We start from the raw sequence: 22518 nt of genomic DNA, 5'->3' as shown, positions 1-22518 counted from the left end.
TTATAAGGCGTAATAGTAACAACTTTTTTATTACATTACTTACAAAATAGGTAATAAAAAAAATTCTGGAGGTCGAGTATGTTTAAGAATCCACCAAATAAACAACACAGTATGCTGTAGCGCAGGCCAGCCACAGGCAATCTTTTTGAACTCTCGGTGATAAGAGTTTCGCTCAACTCTTGCGTGAAAGTAAAATCGCAACGCTTAAAGAAATTAAAAAAAATTTATATTAACGTTGGAAGCATCCAATGACTGCAAAGCCAGTCTGTCTAATTTGTATAATTGGTAATAGGAAGACACTTAGGAGATGTACTGAATTAATGGTCTGACAGCAACGTATCTTCTAATATTACTTTCATTTTTGTTTACTAATGGCCAATAGAAAAAAGTATAACTCCGTGGAAAAGTTTTATTTTATTATATAATAACTACAAAAAACAAGAAGCGAAAAAAAACACCTTTTGAAAAAGGCTGATGTTCTTATGACATTTAACACATTAAAGTGTGTCACCGCTTTATAATAATCTAAATAAATTTATATTATAAACGTATAATTGTTTCACCACAATAAATATATCTTTAAAAAATTACTATTAGATACAAATATATTTTTATAATTATTATAATTAGTAAAAAACGATATTTAAAGTTTTAATTATAATTTAAAAAATCATCGTAAATAATAAAGTAGTAACCAAAAACTCAAATATTTAAATTCCAAGCACAACTCGCGTGATTCTAGAGAGCCTGCAGTTTTTATTGGTTGTGATTTATAATCCATTAGTTGTATCGGATATAAATAATGATAATAATTATTATAAATATATTACTAGTAATAATAATTATAAATATAGTCATAAAAATAGTAATAATAATTTATACAATAATATTATGCTTATAAACTCGCATTAAAATTTGAAAAACTGCTTCTATAAATCTTTAACATTATAAAAGGTTTTTCTTATTTATATTTGTAGAAATTTAAAAATATGAAAGTAAAATAGATGTATATAAAATGTATGAATTTTATAAACAAAAGATTTTATGATTATAATTTTTAATTAACGTAATAGTGTCTTCATATGTTTATTAAAAAGTCCAGCTAATTTCTAATCAAAAGAACTTGTATTTGTTATATACAAAGCTAAAGCATTTAGGTCTAATAATAACAATAAAAAGAAAAAAGTTAACAATAAAGTCAACAATAAAATTTTTATATTAATAAATAAATAAATAAATTTAAAAGTAATAAAATAGTTTTACCTTCAAAACATAAACAAAACAACCAGTCAGGAGACTTGGTCAGCTTTACTCTGTGGAAGCTGCAGAGCGAGTGGTCTGCTAAATTGCACATCAAGTAAAGATCCTTCTATAATAATTGTGATTATAATGATAAAAATAATATTATAATATTTTGAAAATTTAGAAAAAAAAAATTTAGTTTTTTTTATCTTAATTTTAGGAAAGTTATTATCAATAAAATAAATTATTGTTAAAAATAAAATATTTTAATTCCTTTTTTTTCTTTAAATTTTAGTTCAAAGTTTAAATGTATTAAATATTCAGTAAGAAAGTTGAGCGATCTCGTCTTAGTAAAAGTCAATTATAACAGTTCACTTTTATATCTAATAAATACCAATTAACTATACTTTCAAAATAAGCACATGGAGGCCCAACCCTCATGCTTAACCTTAGCCGCTGCTCTTTGCCAATGTTGAATATTTCCGTCGACGTGGCTATAGTCGATTATATTTATGTATAATACAAAAAATGCAAAGCGACCAAGTTGTTTGGCAGCTTCTAAACCATCATTTTTGTTCTTATAAGGCGAAGTATACTTTTTTTTTTCGGTAGTTAATTTAATATAATTTTTTTTATTTAGATTTCAAACTGAAAATCTTTGTAGAAATAAAGACAACGTTACGGGAATATGTAGTCGGCAAAGTTGTCCTCTAGCAAATAGCCGTTATGCTACTATCAAAGAAGAAAATGGTTTTCTTACTTATAACACATTTTATATATTAATACATATTTTTTTATATAAGTGAGTAATAAAATTTTATTTGTTTTATCAACTTATCGTATATAGGCGTTTGCTATTTATACATGAAAACCATTGAGCGGGCTCACTTGCCTAGTAAGTTATGGGAAAAAATAAAACTTTCCAAAAATTATGAATCAGCTTTGGAAGTGGTTATTATTATTTAAGTTTTTTATTTCATTAATTCCTATAAACTTTTAATTTTTTAGATAGATAAAAATTTACGTTATTGGCCTAAATTTATGATTCATAAGTGCAAGCAAAGATTTACAAAAATAACTCAATACTTAATTAGAATAAGGAAAATGAAGAAAAAATCTTCTACTACCAAACTTGTTCCCTTGAAAAATAAAAGTTTTTTGTTACAAATTATTATAATTTTTTATTACACCTATTACTAACTTTACTATTTTTATTAATTTGTTTTTCTAATTACAATCTATTTATATTTATTTTTTTGTGAATTATGTATTTACTATATTATATTACTTTAAATTTTTCTATATATCATAAAAATTTACAAACTTCAATTAATTTGTTAATTCTTAATTTTTTAAAATTTTTAGTTGAAAAAAGAGAAAGGAAGCGAGAAGAGCAGGCGCGCATTGCAGCTCAGCTAGAAAATAAAATAGAAAAAGAACTTCTTTCTCGTCTTCAAAAGGTATTTTATATGCTACATATATTTTTATTCATATATTCAATCTTTTTTCGTAAGTATACATCTAATTTTTAAAACTGAATCAATTTTTATATTTAATGTTTATAAATTTTTTTGAATTTCAATTTTATTTTATTAGACTCTTTTTTAAATTAATAAAATTTATATCTCAATATAATTTAATTACTTTTCTAAAAGTTCTACTTATTTAATTTAATTGTTGTGTAACTTTTTGATAAACAATTACTTTATCTAAAATTAAGATTTAGTTAATTTTAAATATTTAAATATTATAAACTTATAATTATTATAATTTTTGTATTTGGCCTTCTGATGGATTTTTAACTTTTACAATTTAGATACCTTTAATTGTAATTTCTTAATTTATTTATTAATTTATTAAATAAAAATTATTTACTTAATAAGTAAAGACCTGGTTAGCTATTTACTATATAAATCTAACTAAAAAAGGTAATTATTTTTAAAAAAATCACCAGAAAGATTATTTAATAAATAAATTAAGTAATAAAAAAAAGGTATATAACTTTATTTTTTTGAAAATAATTATTTATTATATTTCGTAATAAAAAAAATTGAATAAAAATATAAGTTTTTTTTTTCTAATTTAAGTTTTTCACTCATCTTTAGTTTATTTCTATCATTAGTGATAAATTCATCTTTTTTTAAATTAATCATTTACATAAAAAATATTTTGTCCAATTTTATAAATCTTTATTTGTACTGTGCGCCACGTTAAGTATATTATAAAAAAAATGTATTGTTTATAATAATATTCTTATTATAAAATGGTTGCAGCTTTAATAATAATATTTATTAAAAGTATTATAGTAAACTAAAGTAAATTATAAAGTTTATAATAAATTTATAAAAGCATAATAACTCATAAATTATATAAAAAGTTGAAATTATAAAATTATAAAGCTTTAAAAAGTATTCTAATAAATTTAATTTATACAACGTGTTGTAAAAGATAAAGATTTTATAAACATAATAAACAAAATAAATAAAAAGTCGAAATTAATTTTAAAATTTAAGGATTTTATAACAATTCAAATAATTTTTATAAAAAGTTAATAATAGAAAGTAAAAAATGTTGATTAATAAAAATTGTTATAGTATACTAATTTTAAGATAAAGTTAATAAAATAAAAAACAATGAATTTTTTGCATATTTTGATATTATTGGTTCCGTTTGTTTATTGAGCTTTACATCCCCCGACAAACTTTTTATACAAACCTTCAAATTATTAGCAACTACTTGCATTTTTGATGGGGTATTTTTCGACGTGCTGATAGAAATATAATATATTATTTCTGCTTTACTTTTATTGTAGCTTTACATAGCAAACATAGTATTCTATACTATACTTTTATAAACAGTAATTTGCGTTTTGCTTGGTTTATTATAGTAAACCAAGTACAGTTTTTTATATTATTAGGGAACGTACGGTGAAATATATAACTTTCCTCAACAAGCTTTTGAAAAAGTATTGGAAGCTGAAGAAGAAGAAGAAGAAGGTTACTGGTTTCATACGTTATTTATTCGTATTACTAACTTTATATGTATTTAAATAAATAAATTTATTGTAAAAGTTTGCTAGTTTTTCGTTTATATATAGAAACGTGTGACTTTTTTTTTACTTGTTAACTATTTTTGAAGTTTTTTAAATAATACTTTTGCTTAAATTTTGATGTTTTTTATATATAAAGTTTATTAGTTTTTTTTATAAGTAAAATTCAGTTTTTGTATTCTTTAGTTTTTCTCTAATAAGTTTACTTTTAAGTAAAGAAACTTTTTTCAAGTCATAATAATTTTTATTTTGTTCTTTTTAAGTTATATAGAATTTCTATTATACATTTTCAGTATAATTTTTTATACAAAAGTTTTTTTATAATAAAAAGAAAAATATGATAAATTTTATATAATATATTTTTTTAGATTCTCAAGAAGAAGTCGAATATGTAGAAGCTTCAGACGATGAAGTTTATAGTGACTTTGAAGATTTTAATACGAGTGGTGTTGAGGATGAAAGAGATGAACACGAGCTCAAGCGTATTTTTTTATTATTTTATATATATATCCTTTTCTTCTTTTTAATTATTTATACATATCATTTTATTTTCTTTAAAAATAATTAATTACTCAGTTTGTTTTTATTTATATTTTATTCTATTATTATTTAAAAAAAAATTTATAATTATGTCAATTAATATTATTTTTTTTAAAAATTTTATATTTTATTTATTTTATGAAGTATATCTTATTGTTATATTTTTTTTATACGAAATCTTTATAAAAAATAAATAATTATTTTTGTTTTGTTTATTATTTTTATGTATATGGTAATTACTTTATTATAAATTTTATATTTATTTATTATTTTTATATATTATTATATTATCTATAAAAGTATAAATAATTATATTACTGATAAAAATATTTTTCTCTTTGTTTATATATTATATGTTATTAAATATATTTATTATTATTTTGTTAAAATTATTAATTATTTATTTTTATATTTATAAAATTTATTTTTTATTTTTCTATATTTGATTATATTATTAATAAAAATACATATTTTTTAATTTTAATATATGCTTTATTACTATATTTCTTAAAGAAATAATTTTTTTTGTTATATTTATTATGTATTTTTATTATTTTATTATAAAATTGTGATTTTCTATTAATTTTTTTAATAATAATATTATATTTTCTATAAAATATATATATTTATTACAAGAACTTCATATATTTCATAATCACTCTATTGTAAATATAATATATTATTTTATCATTTTTCAAAAAATTATATATGATATACTTTATTAATATATTATATATTCTATTAGAAAATTTAAATTAAATAATTATTATTTTATTAAATATATAAAATATTTTGTATATATTATTTTTATTTTACGTTATTATATTTTTTTGAAAGTTTTTTTATTTTATTTTTTGTATATTTGAGTTTTATATAATTATTTTATAAAAATATTTATACTAATTCTCTGTATGGCATAGTTATATTATCAATAAGTACTCCCAATATAATACTTTTTCATTATTATTTAATTTTTGATCAAGAAAAATAATTTATTTTGTTTATTATATATTATATTGTATGAATACAGATTTTTTATTTATATTTTTTATTTACAATTGTTATTACTATCTATAAAGTATCCTATATATTTTTTATATTATCTATCAGGTTATATATTTGACTATAAATATTAAAAATGTTTTTTTATCATTTTATATATATTATTATTTTACTTAAAAAAATTTTTTTATTAACATTTTTTATCTATAATTATTTCGTAAAAGTATATTATATGAATTATTATTTTATTATTTATAAATATTATTTTTAGAATAAATTTTTAATTTTATGTATGTTATTTTAATATATCATTTTTTAAATATCTATAAAAAATATTTTTTTATTGATTATTTTTGTATATATGATTATTTTTCTAATTTTTTATTATTTTTGTATAGTATAATATTTATGAATTTATGTTTTATATTAATATAGTTATAGCTTTGTTTATTTTGTTATATATGATTTTTATTTTTATTTTTATATATTTTATAAACAAGATAATTTATTTTTTTATATAAATTATTATTATATCATTTGTTAATAATATTTTATTTTATAATTTTATTAAAAAATATATTTTTCATTAGTATGTTAGTTTTTTTATTAATGGTTATATTAAATCTAATGATAATTATTATTATATTTATTATAATATTATTTTAATATTAATAATTAATATTATATAGTAGTGTAGTTTTATATATTATTACTTGTTATTATTTCTTAAAAGAAATATTATATTATAAGTATATATATTGAAAATCATAAACTTTTTAATATGCTTCTATTTATTATATTTACAAATAAAATATTCTTTTTGTAAATTTTGTTTTTATCATTTATTATAAATAATATTTTATTGATCGTTAAATGTTATAAATTTACAAACGCTTGAGTATACATTTTTGTTATATTTTAAAAAAAGATATAAGCTTTTAGAAAACTCTTCTGCATGTAAATTTTTTATATGTATTTTTATATTATATTATTTAATATGAATATTATATATTTTTTTATGGTTATATATATTTAATAATTGATTTTTTAATATTTTATTATATTAAGTTAAATTTTTTGGTTTATTGAGATTTATTATCTTCATTAAATTTTTTTTATAAATTTTTATTTTTCTATAATATTTATTATATGAACTTTTTATAAAAAACTTTTACAGTTTATTCTCTTATTCATTTCTATAAGTTTAAATTTTTTTTACAACTTTTTTAAATATTTATATAATTTTGTATTTATTTTCCTTTGTTATTTTTATATATTATAAACAAATATATATTTTATTATTACGGTTTAATAATTTATTTTTCTAATATTTTGAAATTAAATATAAAGGGTCTCGAAAAAAAATTGAAATTGAATATGAACGTGATTTGGATAATAATAAACTTCAAGATTTAAATTAAATCTATAATTACTTTTTAGATGTGAAGATTCGTTAATTATTATTAAAAGTAAGAAAGAGAGAAAAAGTTAAGTAAAATTTACTTTTTTAAAAAAATTATAAATTATATATATAAAGGAAAATTGTTAACATAAAAAGGAAAGCATTGCAAAAATAGTTAAAATTTATATATTAAAAATTATATTTTTAAAGAGAAAGTTAAAAAAATTCAACAATTAATTTTGTTAATTGCAATTTCCTATGTAAATGAACCAAAATTTTATACAAATAAATTTAAGCGTGGCTAAATTTTTATAAAGAAATCGGTAAAGATAAATTATTATTATAACAATTGGAGTATTAAAAAATTATAATAAAAATCCATATTCGGGTTTGAGGTAATAAGTTTTTTAATAGAAGTAACAGTAAATTTTAGTGAATTTTTTCGATTTTAAGAAATGAAAGTTTTAAAAATGAAATTAAAATTTTTGTTGAGGTAGTTTAAAAAAAGGAAGAATTAGTTTATATAATTTTTATTATGTTGAGTTGATATAAAGTAAATATAATTAAGAATTTTTTTATACATTATTTTTTATAAACTAAGTAACATCTTGTAAAAGAGGAGACTAAAATTTAGAAAATAAGAATTTTTTTAATTAATTTTTGAAAAGTGGGAGTAGGCTCTAATATTTTTCGTAAAACTCCTTAAACGAATAGATTATTAGAAATATTATTTTATAAACTTCACATTAAACTAAACTCTAAAGTTCAACTTTTATTTGAAAGAAAAGTTTAAAAAAGATTTTATCAGAATTACTTAATATATAGTTTTTCTTAACTTTAGTTACTTTTGCCTCAAAAGTTCAATAACCAATTTAACCATTGCATGTACTTTATACTGCTTAACGAGATTACACTAATAAAGCTACTGCTAGAATTAAATCGAATTGGTGTACTATTTCTACCTCGTAATTACTTTCTGAGTTATTCTCACTTTCCTATTTATCAATATAAAAGCTCAACGTAATCAGTTTTAAACGTAAGTATATTTCTTAAGAACCAAGAGTTAAGCTATAGAACTTTATAAATTATTAGTTATTTCAGAATCTAGCAAAACAGTTTTGTGGCACACAGAACAACTGATTGTTACATAGGGCACATGTCATTACCTCGAACACCTAATCTTCACTTGCTCTGGCTCAACTCTTAGGTGAAAGGTTTGCGCCTGGCAGAGAGCTTTCTGATTCCTGTTATATTCTTTATAGTGAAGCACGTTTTGCGTCTCTTCGGTGCTATCTTAGTTCTGGTTTTAACCTTTCTTTCTAAGTTTCTTTCTCAGTTTTATTGGATAATTCCTTCTCTTTTTCATATATTATTTCGTTTATAATAAATTGTACTTAACCTATTTTATACTTTTATTCTTTTATTTTTTCAGTTGAAGTTTGGGGCGCGCTTTAATATCTACGTAGAAACCCAACGGGGGTCGTAACACTAATTAAGACCATGAAGAGTCCTGAAGTGTGCTTAATAAATTATGTAGTGCATCTTACATATACTGATCTATATTTGAAATTTTTCCGTATAGGCGCAAAATTAATTGGTCCTAAATTTATATTTTCTTTGCAATATTTTTTTCTATGAATTATTTTTGTTAAGCACCTTTATGGAAACTTTATAAAAATTATATATTTTTGTTTCTTCTGGGAGCTGAAAAAGTTATTATCATTGAAAGTTTTTTGTTTTAAATATTTTGTGGAGTTATTTAGCCTTTTTATTGCGCTTTTTTTTCTTTTCATTAATTTATATGAACACTGTTTATTAAATGCGTTTAATAATGTTTTAAGTTTATCTACAATTTTTGTAGTCGTATTAATTTTGAAATGATAGTTATTTTTTTATTATTGCTTTTTGCAGAAGTTCGTTAAAAGCAGTTTTTCGTTTGTCAGTTAGTTAACTTGTGTACTAATAGACCTCTGGAAACATAAATATACGTAAAATCTTCCATTTCCTTTAAATTTGCTGAGTAAATTTTTTTTTTTGTGTGATACTCGATAAGAAATTTCTTTGTTGCTCACAACTACTAAAAGTTAAGCCTACCGATGACTGTATCAAAATTTTGTAGAATACGTTACATTAAAAATATAATAAATGTAAAACGTTAATTAAATTTATGCATTATGTGTATAATTAAGTAAAATAATGGAGCTTACAAAATAAGTAGGCAGACAAAAGCCAAGGAAGTAAAACGAGAGCACGAGCGGAACGCTTTATAGATCAGTTTTTGGCTGTATTTATACCTTTACGAAAAGTCAAAAATTGCTTCCATATTTGTATAATAAATTTAGTTGCCCCAGATTAGCCATATTAAATTTTTTCCTTTGTTAGTTTGTATCTAATTGATAAAGTGGGTCAAATTATTTTATATGTGGAAAATAATTTTCCCTTGTATATGTTTTATGGTTAGTGTTATAATGTTTAATGAAATATTCTACTTGTTTTTGTGTTTTATGTTTTATGATTATGTTCTATGCTTATTTATTAAGCCTTGTGTTCTCCTTATTTTATGTTTTGAACTGTTTTAAATGTTTTTTAATAATATGATTTAGTATTTTTCCTTATTAGACTGCACTCGTAACGGAAAAATAGAAGACAAATAATTCTGATAAATTTAATTGCCTTTCATCGAGTATAACGGATTTTCTGGGAACTATTATTGTTTAAGAAAATAGTGAAAGTGAGTCTTCTACAAAAATCTAAGTGACCCCGAAACTTCCCCTTCTGCTGGTAAAAATAATGAAAGTTCGTTGGGATCTTCCAAAACTGATGTTCCAGATAAGATTACCACCTTAAAAAACATATACTTGCGGTGGCTTTAACTTATTAAGTTCATACTACGTTCACTTGTATTTGGTTTCACCTTTTTCCTTATGACTTGTGAAAGAAGAAAGGAATTAAAAAAATTAAAATTTTCTTTTACATATTCGTATATATTGTTATACTTGGCATTCCGTGCTTTAAAGAGTTACTACTTTTTGTCTTAAACGTCACTATATTCCTTTTCTAATAGAGGTTATTTGTTGGCTTTAAAAGGTTGGCAGAATATTACATTTATGTATTATTTCTTTCTGCTTTACGTCGCTTTGCATAATACCTTTACTGCCTTAAATGTTTTCATTGGAACCTTAAATAATTAGTGAAGAGAGATTTCAATTTTTCGGAAACTATATTAAAATGTATTCCTGCTTGGCTTTATTAAACTTGAGCAACACCAGTTGTTTCAAATTTATAAGCGTATATTAGATTTGTGGTAGTATAAAGCTTGTAGTTGACTTCAGCTTATTTATTTATTGCACTGGCTTGCTACAGACTTTCTTTATCTATTTTTACACCACTAATCGAATTGCTTAGCAAATCGAGATACTCTTAATCTACACAGCTGGATAGTATACATAATAAAAAAAAGAAGGCAACGTCACAATTATAAGTACAATGAAAATATATATAATATCTGCATTGATAATTCTAGTACCGTTATGTAATAAAAAAATTAATTTATAATTATTTATTTATAAAGTTGATATACTAGACCAGGTCAAGATTAGAAGGGGCCCAAAACACTGCTTAATTTGGTTTACAATTGAGAAAAGAAGTTCTCTACGTCCGGGGTGCCGTGGTCTCCTATAAAGAGTGGAAGTCCGCGTTATAAATTATATATCTCAAACCAATAAAACGTTGACTTATTCATATTTTCCCTTAAATAGGTCTATGAAAATTTCACAACTACTGATGTTCCTAACGGCCAAATCACAAGCCGGTGTTTTAATTATTAGGATCAACTCTTTTTATTTTTAAAATATAAATTGTAATTGCTTACTGTGCACTGTTAGGTTTCCTACCACGCCAGAAGTGGTCTTAAGTGGCCAGAAAATCATTTATTAAAATATCAAATTCTGACACAAACTAACAAAAGATATTTACAAAATTTATCAAGCAGAATTTATGAGCTGTCACTGTAGCTAAGTGATTGGAGCATTAATGCTTAAAATCAATGTCAGGGGGGCCCGGACACATATATATACTAGTATATGGCACTCTCCGTACAGTACTATACTATACTACTATACTACCACTGCACTGTATACTGGAAGACAGCACTTATTACTTTAGCCAAACAAGAGGAGCTAAAAAGTAGCTGTATCACAAACTTCTTGGTCTTGGTGGTTACGTATACATCTTTTTTTAATAAATAAAATTTGTACTAGACAAAAATCATCTATTATCATTCTCATGAAGGATAGTAATCTAAACTTACTAACTTTAAACTTATTATAGTATGACTGTTTTTTTTAAAAAATAAAACAAAATTGTTGTCTAACTTTTGTTGCAGAAGTAAATTTATAGTATTCGGAACGGACGGCTGCAACAGCGAAATAGGACTTCTAAGAGTTTTCTGAGAGGCGGACCTATAAATATATACATATGATAAAACACAGAGAAAAATATGTACCAGCCGATTTATATAAACGATCCAAGTTAAATTAATATACAGATGCTTGCAGTGCATAGAATGCGCGTATTATTCTTATTATTATAACAAGTGTAACTAATAATTATTATAACTAATGTATTCAAAATTATTAAAAAAATATTACATGGTTATAATTAGTAGTTGTTAATAGTTCATCAAGAGCAGTAATTTTTGAAAACGTACTTGTCAAGTGAATTTTATTTAGGACATTAAATTATAAATATATATATAATGTTCTGAGCGAAAGTTCATAATATTTTCTTCCGGTTCGCTATAGCGGAGAGTCTTTTAATATAATAGCAAAATAATCAAAACCGTTAAACAAAATTTAGATAAATAAAAATAAAAATTAGAAATTTGAAAAAGCTACGCCTTAAAGAGTATCAAAAAAATAAATTGGTCTAGTTTTCGCTTTACCAACAAGATGAGGTTTAAGATAAGCTTTCGGAATTTTTGAGATAAAGCTTTTTTATAAGTTATAGATGGAATTTTTAAAATTTTACCTGGTATTTTAAACTTAAAATAAATTGGAACAAAAAGGCTAGAAATTCTTTCTAGAAAGATTTTTTGATCACTCAAAGTAAAAATCAACTTATGCTCCTGTAATAGCTAGAAAAGACTTGAAAGCTTAATAGCTTTTCTGTCATTATGTTTAGCCGAGTGTACTTTGGCTTTAAAAAGGTATATAATGTAGCACACATACACTTCCAGCTCTTAGTTTAAATTATCGAATTTTGCTCAATATACAAAGATCTAACAAAAAAGTTCTTTTCAAATGATAAAGCTTTATATGCGGATAAAACAAGAAGCTCTATTTGTAGTTTAAACAAAAAAAAAGTTTAAATTTCTATGATCTACACAGAGACTCTTTAAATTAACTTCTATCAGCATTTACCAGTTATTTGAAAACGAATGCGTATATTTGGAGGAAAAAGGTCTTGCCAATTAAAACAAAAAGAATTAAAGTTTAGTCGCCGGGATAGTCTTTGTTATAAGAGAGGAGATATAATAAAAAATTTGGGTGTAAAGCGGGCTTCTAATAAGACTTTGCGAAGTTCGAGCATTAAATTATGTAGAGTAAGTTTTGTTTTTGCGTGTATTTTGTTTATAAAAACTAGCTTTTAACCTGTAGAGTATTAAAGTCAACTCATGAACATAGCAGTAAAAAGTTCACAGACTCAGAACACGAGATGTCTTAACAAACTAATATAAGAAGCTTAAAAAGGTTAAGTGAGAGAATTTTACTAATTTTTTTCATTATACACAAAGTCAAGCATAAAAAGTATGTAGTTCATAACAGCTTTATAATTGGGAACATAAAAGACTACCCTTTACAGTTACCGACTTCATAGCCCTGTGGACTTCGAAATTAAATTAAAAAAAAAAAGATCTACTAGTAAATTTATAAAAATAAATAATAGCACCAACCATTAAATGATATCGCGAACTGCGTCGAGCTAAAACGTGAAAACTAAATTTCTACTTTCTCTACTTAAATTCAATACAAAGTTTTGATTTTGTTTATTAAATTTTACTTATGTTGATTCCTTATAATCTTTTACCTGACAACAATTTTAAACTTACATTTGTTAAAGGAAGCAGAGTTCTACCGAATTGAATTCTAAACAATGGAAAAATTGCTCTTTCCTTTATTTTAAAGTTTAACAAGAATTGGCCGGCACGACTTTTAAGATTTTGTGCCAAATAAACCTAGTGAGAGCAACTTTTTTAGAGTATTTCATAAATATAGTTCTTTTTTCTAATTATAGCAGTAACACAGTTATATATTGAAGTATTTTCTAGGTTGGCATATAATGTTTATGACCATCTTGGCGTTATAGCTTTTGTGGAGTTTTATAAAAAAGTATTCGACCTGGCCGTTATTTAATAGCGCCATAAGCGTAGTATATAACGGACAAGCTATGTTCTATTCATGTAACTAATAGTGAACGTGCACCTGTCAATTCGCTACTATAAGTAACTGTTTAATTATATTCTCCAAATATTATAATATAATTGTTTAACTTTTCCTGCTTTTTGCTAATATCGAGGAACTGTTACATGACAAAAAGGGGGCATCACACAGTTAGAACGGCAGGAGAGAGGTAAGGTCCTACAAAAAAGCACACGTTAACAAATTTCATACTCCATTGCACGTGCTCTGGAGCTATGTATATAGAATTTGGCTTTCTAGTTTGGCTATTGTAATATTTTCTCCTGTCGCCCACTTGTTCTACTTCTCTTTGAAAGTTATTTTACTTCTTTATTAAAATTGTAAAATTAAGAATGGCAAAGACAAAGTTATCCATGCAATGATCAGAAAAGTTTAGGTGGAACTGGATCTCAGGGCCAGTGCACTCAAGTGCAAGTGGATGTATTTGCTTCAAGCCTAATCTTTTTATTTATAATTAAATAATAATAATAAACTTTTTAACAGTTAACGGATGCAGTCGCACGCTAATTCGTAACGCTAAGGGGCCCGTTCGTCCTGGTGATTTTTTGGTTCTTCGCGAGAGGGAACGTGAAGCTCGTAGGCTTCGTTGAACTGATTTTGCATTTTCACGTATTATTTTAGTGTTACGTACTTTTCTCTTTGCCGTAATTTTTTAAAGCAAAATAAAAAAAACTTTCGGTGTATATTATTAAAATTTGGATCCTTTTCAATGAAAGCTTTTGAAAAGCTGTCCTAAATTTTACTTTAGTTATCTTCTGGTAAAACTTTAAGAGATAATTTTTTTACTTTAAGTTTATTTTTAATTATTAACTGCAGACCAATTTTTTTTAAATCGTACAATAAATTATGAGCGTGGTGGGATACTTTTCACTAATATTTGCGATGCCAGAAGTACATGTTTTTCGGTAGTAAAAATGAAACAATTTTTTTTTACGAATCCTCTACAACATTTTGCAGATTTTTATGAATTTATAACTTTTTAAAAAACGATGAAACTTTTCTTTGTATTATTATTAAAAATATTATTGTAATGTATTTTATAAAATTGTTAAAGGTAAATATTTTATTTAATAGAAAATGTACTTATGCACTAAACGATATTTGCTTGCAAAAAATGTTTAACCAATAATTTTTTATCTTCTACTTAGGATTTTAGTTAACTTAAATAGTTTTAATAAAACTTTATTTATAAGTAATTAATAATAATAAACATTTATAGTGACTTAAAATGTCCATCGAAGCCGATAAAGCCACTAATTAAAAAAAGCGGGAAGTATGGTTTTTTTTCTAAGGTGGAGCACCAATTCCAGCAGCTCGTCAGTCGACCATCCACACACGACCCTCCTGAATACCACTCAATATTTTTAATGAAATTGCAAGAGGGCTACTCAATTTTATAAATACCGTCATCACCACTCCCGTCGAAGCCGTGACGAAAAAAGTCCCTCAGTATAGCAACTTTAGCGGCTTTTTAGTATATAATAATATTAATAGTATTATAAAAATATAGAAGAAGATAACCTTCAACGCCTCCAAACTTTTCCAAAAGTTTTTTACAAATGTTATTATTCGCCAGTTCATCGATTTGTTCCTTTTCAAAGTACAGCGATTACAATAAATATTATGTTAGACAGGTGCTTACCAGACACGTGACAATAGGGTTTAAAATTTTAGGAACGAGAGTATACTTGTCTATCAAAAATAGCGCATTCGGAACATCTCTAAAAATTTTCGTTATAAATAATAAATTGTTAAAAAAAAACTTTTATGGACTTATTAACTATTTTGCTTAATACTATTCTAAACAATACAAATTATGATTAAATGAATACGACATAACAATTAAAGGCAATGATGGAGCTAGAAAGTCACGTGGTATAGAGATCACACCTGTCCCCCAAATGAACTACGCTTAAACCGACCCACAATTCGTTGCAGTGTGATTTGACTTTTTTCAATATATTTGCTGATGGTAATAGCAATAAATAACAATGGTAATAATAATCAATAATATAAGAACCCATGGCACGAGTAACGCTGGGAGCGGGTTGTACTCTGTTGAAGCCTTGTCCTACGAATTGGATTTAATACAAAAATATAGTACAAAAAAAAAGTTATATAAAAAATAATTTTTTTTATTAAAACTTATACTACACATAGAAAGTAATAAAAAAACTTAAAAAAAATGGATATGAATAGGGAAAAGTATTATTGTTAACCAATCATGTCTTTATAAATAATTATAACTATAAAAATAATGAACTTTCACCCAACCTGTGTTAGTCAAATGATAGTCTGAACTTAGCAAGTCCGAGTCGGCCATAATCCATAACTTGAACATTTCATCCTGAATATTCCGCCATAAACATAACGACTGCCGCACAAAAGAGTATTGCTTAGCGTGATCATGTGATAAACAAGAGCCTTCTACGCTATTATTTTTAATTATTATGACTTATTATAACTTTTATAAGTAAAACTTTATAGTATTATATTTTATTTCTAATATATATACTGGTAAAAGGTTCTTGAATTTTAAAAGTAACTTTTATAAGTAAAAGTTTATATATTTTTATTATCGTTTAATTATAATATCGATATTTTTTATATATTATAAGAAGTTCTTAAATAGTATAAAAGTAAAAGAAAAATTATAATAATAAAATATTATTTTTTTTGTTTATTCTGTAAGTAAAACGATTGAAATTAAATTTATTATTTATATATCTACAATAGACTTTACGACTACTATTTCTGTTATTTGCTATTGATATTTATAAGAAAAAATATTATTTTGCATAACAGTAAAGTCAAGATTAATAAAATATTTTTTAATAAGTTTTATGGGATTTGAAATATATTTCTGTTTATTTATAACTTTTTAAAAATAAATATATGAAAATGATAACATCATTAAAATCAATATTTATAATAATAGTTGATAAAAATGGTGGCTCAGCCACAAAACCACAAAAATAATAAAAATTATCATGTATTGTTTCCTTATAAACAAAAACTAAAAACTAACTTCTCAGAAAATTTAACACATTATATATGTCCACATATTTAGTATTTCTATAATAATGAATATCATTCCTACCCAGATGTTATTTTTAAAGAAGTCTTTGAAGTTTCATGGCGAGGATTAAAGAAGGTGTCGAGAAAGCTAATCATTTTATCAATAGGCAACCGGTTTCCCACCAAGAAACTATAAACAAGCATTGCAAAAATAATAATGTAATGGCTTAACCTCTTATAAAATAACATAAAATGAGCTGACCTATTATTATCAGTTATGCTATCAATAACGCGCTTAATATTTTCCACTGTTACTTTCTCGCTATATTTCTGGTAAACGGTCTTCCTCGCTTTCTCTCGAGTGTCATTAAACGTGGATAGCGGCTTATAGTTGTATATAAATATTAACGCACTTCATTTATATAACTATGTTTTGGTTGCTCTCTCCCAACACATAAAAAAAAGGAAAAAAAAAACTTTATGACACACATAAGTCGAGCGCCAAATAATAATTAATTTTTTGGCGCTTTTTCCCAACAATTAAAGAAGGGAAACCATATATATATTAACGACCGACGAAAAATTCAATATATTCATGGACTTGCAGAACAAGCAAGGCATGCGCCTTATTTATATATACATTTGTGGCGCGTTTTCCCAACATTTTAAGTATATAAGTAGCGAGAGTTACAATGTTCATGGACTTGTGAAAAACGCAAGTCGCAAGCATAAAATCTTTATCTTTCAGCACATCAAGCGCGCCAGTTTGGCTTAGGAGAGTGTGCACCGTTTCAATTTCTTTATAAACATTGAAGTTGGAAACGCCTGAGAAGAATAATATAAAGAAAATAAATATTTGAAAACATACAAGCAATAATAATAAGTAAATTATTAAAAAAAAGTAAAAAATTTTAAAGTATTTCTAGTAAATTTTGAAAAATATAAAATATATAAATATAATAAAAAAGATTAAAAAATTATATTTCCAGAGAAAATATTAAATAAATATTTCAAAAATTTTAAAGAAAAAAAATAAAAAAATATATTTTATATATTTTTCATTATAAATAATTATATTAAAAAGTTCAAAATAATTTTTTTATAAACTTTTTTATATAAAATAGTGCTTAAAATAATAAAAAATACTCATAAAATAAAATTATTAATGAATGTATAAAAAATTTTTATAATAAATAATAAAAAGATAATAATATAAATTATTCTTATACTGAAATATATAATTAATTCATATTATTTTAAAAAAAAATATTAAAATAGTAGTATATAAATATAATTTTACTTAATGTAGGAAATAAATTAATAAAAATAATTTTTTTTTAAAAAAGTAGTAAAATTGATGTTGTAATAATTAAGATAAAATATTTTATATCGTAAAATTTATAACTTCTGATATAATAAATTCAGTAAATATTTTATAATAATTAAAATATAAAAAATATAAATTTATTCACTTTAAATAATAATAAAAATTAATAAATTTTAATTAAAAAAAAATTCCAAAAAAATTTATTATTCTGCTTAATATAAAATTATTAGACCTTTTTTTTAAGGTATTAAAAATTAAAAGTGGAAAATTATAACGAAAAAATTATAAAAAAACTGAAATAGTCGATAATAATTAAATTTTGTATTAAAATATATAAAAAGAAATTCAAAAAATTTAGATTATTAAAAATAAAAGTGAAAAAATTATAACGGAAAAGTTAAGAATAATTTAATTTATATTGAAATATATTAAAAAATTTTTTTTTTAAACGTTAAAACTTTTTATATATATTTTTTAACCATGAAAAGAATATTATAATATTTTTTAGTAGTTCATTTATTAAAACTAGAAAAAAAGTTACTAATAAATTATATAAATTACGAACTTTTTATTTATAACTTTTAAAAATTATTTAAACAGTATTAATATTCATATATATATATATATAAAATATATTATAATTATGCTAAAAATAAAAATTATAAATTTATTATTAGCAAATCTAGATATTTAACTTTACTATTAAAAACTCGAAATAAAAATTTAATACATTTAACTAAATTTCAAGAAAAAAAGTAGTAAAAAAATTAAAGAAATAATAAATTAATATATTAGCTAATAATAAATTTATTTATATTTTATAATAACAATAAAATAGACTTTTACGTTATATAAATTAATAAATCTTGATCTATATAAATTTTTGACTTAAAATAAATTTTCTTAAATAAGTTTAGTTAAAATAAGAATAATAAACAATTACCTTAAAATATAAAAAAAAAGTATTAAAAAAATAATATAAAGTAAATATAGTTTGATTAAAAATTATTATTTTGAGATCAAAATAAATAATTAAATAAAAATAGACTAAAAAAGTATTCTCAATTATTTTTAAAGTAAAAAATTGATAAAAGTAATAATAAATTTATTATAAATAATTTAAATTTTTTTTATTTTACTTAATTTCAAGCTTTTTTTTATAATTAATTATTTTTATAAGGAACTTTATATGTATATTACTTTATATTATTTTTATGAGTATATATAAATATTTATTTATATATTATTTTATTTTATAACAACCTTCACGAACAACGGCGTCTTGAAGCATAAACATTAACTTCCCATATCTATTAAATAAAGATAATATAATATTATTATTAAAAAAAATTATAAAATAAAAAAAATGTTTTCTTATTAGTATTTTTTATAAGAAATACTACGCGCTTCTCATTTTTTCAGGGTTGAGAATTTTGTGTCTTCTTCCTATTTCAAAAAGATTTTTAAAGAAGTTTGCGTTTTCGCTAAACTTTCTGTTTAGAAAAAGCCGGCAAGACTATAAAATATGATCAATTATTATTATCGCTGCATAATAGAAAAAAATTATAAATAGAAATTCGTTGAAATTTAATATAAATTCAAAGTTTAATAGTTTATAGAATTTTAAAATTACCTGATTGAGATTTCCGCTTGTGAATAGCCCAACAGCCAAACGACAAATTTCGTAAAACTGTTTTTGCATTTCCTTTTTCTTTAAGAGCAATTAATAATAATATAAAAAGTTAATAAAAAAATATATAACTATTAATCAGTAAAAGGCCCATCTATATTTACAAATGACTTATTAAAAAAATTAAAATAAAAAAGTAAAATAAGAATTTGATTACTTAATTTAAATTATCAGTACTTAAATGTATCATATATATAAACAAATTCACAAAATAATAAAAATTATATTAAAATTTATTTATAACTCGAGAGAATCTGAAAAGAATATATTAATTTAAAAATATATCTTTTATAATTACAGGATATATAATCAATAGTTGATGGATTATAACTTATAATAAAATAATTGTATGAAAAAAAAGTTTATTGAGTTAGAAATTATAATTTACTTATGATATAATAATTTAGCAACTTATAAAAATAATCTTTATAATGATTTTATGAAATCAGTCTATAATAAATAATTTACTTGATCAAAGCGAGCATAAAAACTGCTGACAAAGTTAAATCCGTATAAAGAACTGGAAACATCAACTTTATCAGTATACCTAAAAAAATAATTATATAATAAAAAAAAGATTTTTCCGAGTAATTATAAGTAAAATAGATATGAACAGAATAATATTGTATGAATATGATTTATTTCTTTTTCATAATATAAAATTTATAACAAAGAAATTTATAACAACCCTACAGTGACTAATAATAAAATTAGTTTTTATTATTGAAGTAAAGAAATTTAGTTAAAAATATAAATCTTTATAATTAAATTTTTAGTACGATTACTAAAAGAATATTTTTTTAAAAAGCATAAATTTGAATAAAGAATTCTAAACTATTAGGAAATTAATTCAAAAAAAAGTAAAGTTATAGTAATCAATGATATTAGTATACTCAGAAATTTCAAGAAGTCCCTCCAGAATCCTTAAAAGTGCTCTATAATATAATATATTAAAATCAATAATAAAAAGAAACTTAAGTTGATTAACAGGCGCTGTAAATTTTTTAATAGTAAGTTTATACATTTATTATAGTGTTCAGTATTAAAAAATTATGAAAAAATAAATATATAAAACAGTTACCTTTAAAAAGTTAAAAAAAAAACTAAATATAAAATGGAAGAATGAAAAATTTAAATAAGATGGTTCATACAAAAGATTATAAAATATAAATAAATTACAAATGAATTATTACGTATAATAGATTCAGAAAATAGAACATTGAATGTCAAACAAAAGAATATGTAAAGAGAATAAATGAAAACCTATTCGCTTATATAAACTGAAATTTGAAAAATGAAAACAATTAAAAATTGATTACTCAAAAGTTGATATATATGTATTTTTATAAAAGCAATGAACTTTGCGGTGGATTGGGACAAATGTCATAAAGTTTTCTAAATAACTTTTTAAATTTTTCTTGAGGAATGGTTTATTATTTTTTAAAAATTTATTCGAAAACGTGTTGAACTTTATGGATAGAAATCCTTTTATTATTAATATTTCTTTCTATCTAAAGAGATCAGAAAAGTTAAGGCATAATTTATTTGTAAAGCATTTTTTTAAAAAAAGTAAAAATATTATTTATTACCAGCTTTCTTAATAAAATATATATACTAAGATTATTTGGAATTAAACAAAAATTTACTTTGTTAATACTTTTTTTATAAAATATTTTATTATATAAGGTTCTAATTATAAGCTACTCTTGAAGAATTTAACTAGTACAATTAAAATTTTTAGAAGCAAAAATGCTTTCAAAGAGAAAAGTTTTATTACCTTTCTTTCTCAGTTAAACAAAGTGGAATATATTTACACCGGAGGTAAAAATTTTCTGGAGAGCCAACTAACTCAGGATCAAAAAAATAAGAACTAAAACTTTCGGTATGGTCTAAAAATGTTTCTGTGTCGTTACAGTCATTTAACTTTTCCTACAAAGTAATATAAAAAATGTTAAGAATTTATTAAAGAAGGAAGTAGTTAATTACATTTTCAATTTCCTTTAGTAAAACTTCAAAATGTGCTGTAGTCCCTTCAATAAGGGCAGAAGTTTCGATCCTAGAAAGTTAGATTTATACTAATCGGAAAAAGGGAATGAAAAAATGTTTAATACTTCTTATTTGAATCCTTAAAGTTAGAAGCTATATTTAACGTCTCTACAAGATGTTTGCGTCTATTACCTCGTTTGTGTGTATACTGAAAACACAGTTCGCAAAAGAAATCCTTAAGAAAAACAAAAGTTAAAAGAAGAAATAATATAATTATTTAAAAAGAATTTTTCAGCACAAATCTAATTTAGAAGGGTATATTACTTTGCAATTAAGGCAATTAACAAGCGCAGGAGCTTCTTGGCAGTCTTGGCATAGTTTCATATGTAAAATATCGCTGTTCTTCTTCATGAATTATAGAAAATATATTCAGCTAAGAAAGTATACAAAAACTGTAAGATAGAAACATCAGTGTTTTCTCAAACGGGGGAGGGCGGGTTCCGTCTCGAGGCTTCTTTTCCTTAACTATCACTTTTGTTTCAAGTGTACTCTTCCGATATCATAAATCGTTTAATAAAAACAAATTCTCAAAATTTAAGGTGAGCCTCTACACGCCCTATAAAGTAGCTCTTCACAAGTGCCTCGTCTAAGAAAGGATCTTTGGATTTTTACTTTGAAGTGATACTGTAAGAAATAACTCAATTTCATCTGCTAAAAGCTTTATATATTCCTAGAGTCAGTGGTTTAGTTTTTTTTTTTCCTAAACTTTACTGTAAAAATAGA

The 22518-nt window shown here is 22.6% G+C and overlaps 2 protein-coding genes and 1 long non-coding RNA gene across 3 annotated transcripts; 1 reads left to right on the top strand and 2 right to left on the bottom strand.

The window, feature by feature from the left end:
• Positions 1–1757: 1757 nt before the first annotated feature.
• LOC135119857 (protein MAK16 homolog A-like) lies at positions 1758–7254 on the top strand. The gene is made up of 8 exons (XM_064044240.1): positions 1758–1832; positions 1883–1992; positions 2090–2193; positions 2251–2395; positions 2608–2702; positions 4160–4238; positions 4660–4773; positions 7184–7254. Exons 1-8 carry the CDS (start codon positions 1771–1773, stop codon positions 7252–7254), a joined length of 780 nt encoding a protein of 259 aa, XP_063900310.1. The 5' UTR covers positions 1758–1770.
• A 7673-nt stretch (positions 7255–14927) lies between these two features.
• Positions 14928–20252, bottom strand: LOC135119856 (UPF0652 protein-like). The gene is made up of 14 exons (XM_064044239.1): positions 20218–20252; positions 19693–19770; positions 19463–19575; positions 19323–19369; positions 17424–17557; positions 16995–17116; positions 16815–16922; positions 15989–16146; positions 15735–15785; positions 15605–15680; positions 15357–15435; positions 15236–15305; positions 15119–15181; positions 14928–15058 (listed from the first exon to the last, which is right to left on the bottom strand). Exons 2-14 carry the CDS (start codon positions 19759–19761, stop codon positions 14928–14930), a joined length of 1221 nt encoding a protein of 406 aa, XP_063900309.1. The 5' UTR covers positions 19762–19770; positions 20218–20252.
• A 1495-nt stretch (positions 20253–21747) lies between these two features.
• LOC135119869 (uncharacterized) lies at positions 21748–22135 on the bottom strand. Its single transcript, XR_010278393.1, has 3 exons — positions 22060–22135; positions 21861–21970; positions 21748–21805 (listed from the first exon to the last, which is right to left on the bottom strand). It is a non-coding gene; the product is annotated as an uncharacterized LOC135119869 (long non-coding RNA).
• Between the last annotated feature and the right edge of the window lie 383 nt (positions 22136–22518).

The sequence above is a fragment of the Zophobas morio genome, unplaced genomic scaffold (genome assembly GCF_036711695.1).
Source record: "Zophobas morio isolate AGI-343-1 ecotype UQ-CSIRO unplaced genomic scaffold, CSIRO_AGI_Zmor_V1 ptg000311l, whole genome shotgun sequence".
Classification (NCBI taxonomy): Eukaryota; Metazoa; Arthropoda; class Insecta; order Coleoptera; family Tenebrionidae; genus Zophobas; species Zophobas morio.
Note: the sequence above shows the minus strand (reverse complement) of the source record. Positions and strands in the feature narration are given on the sequence as shown.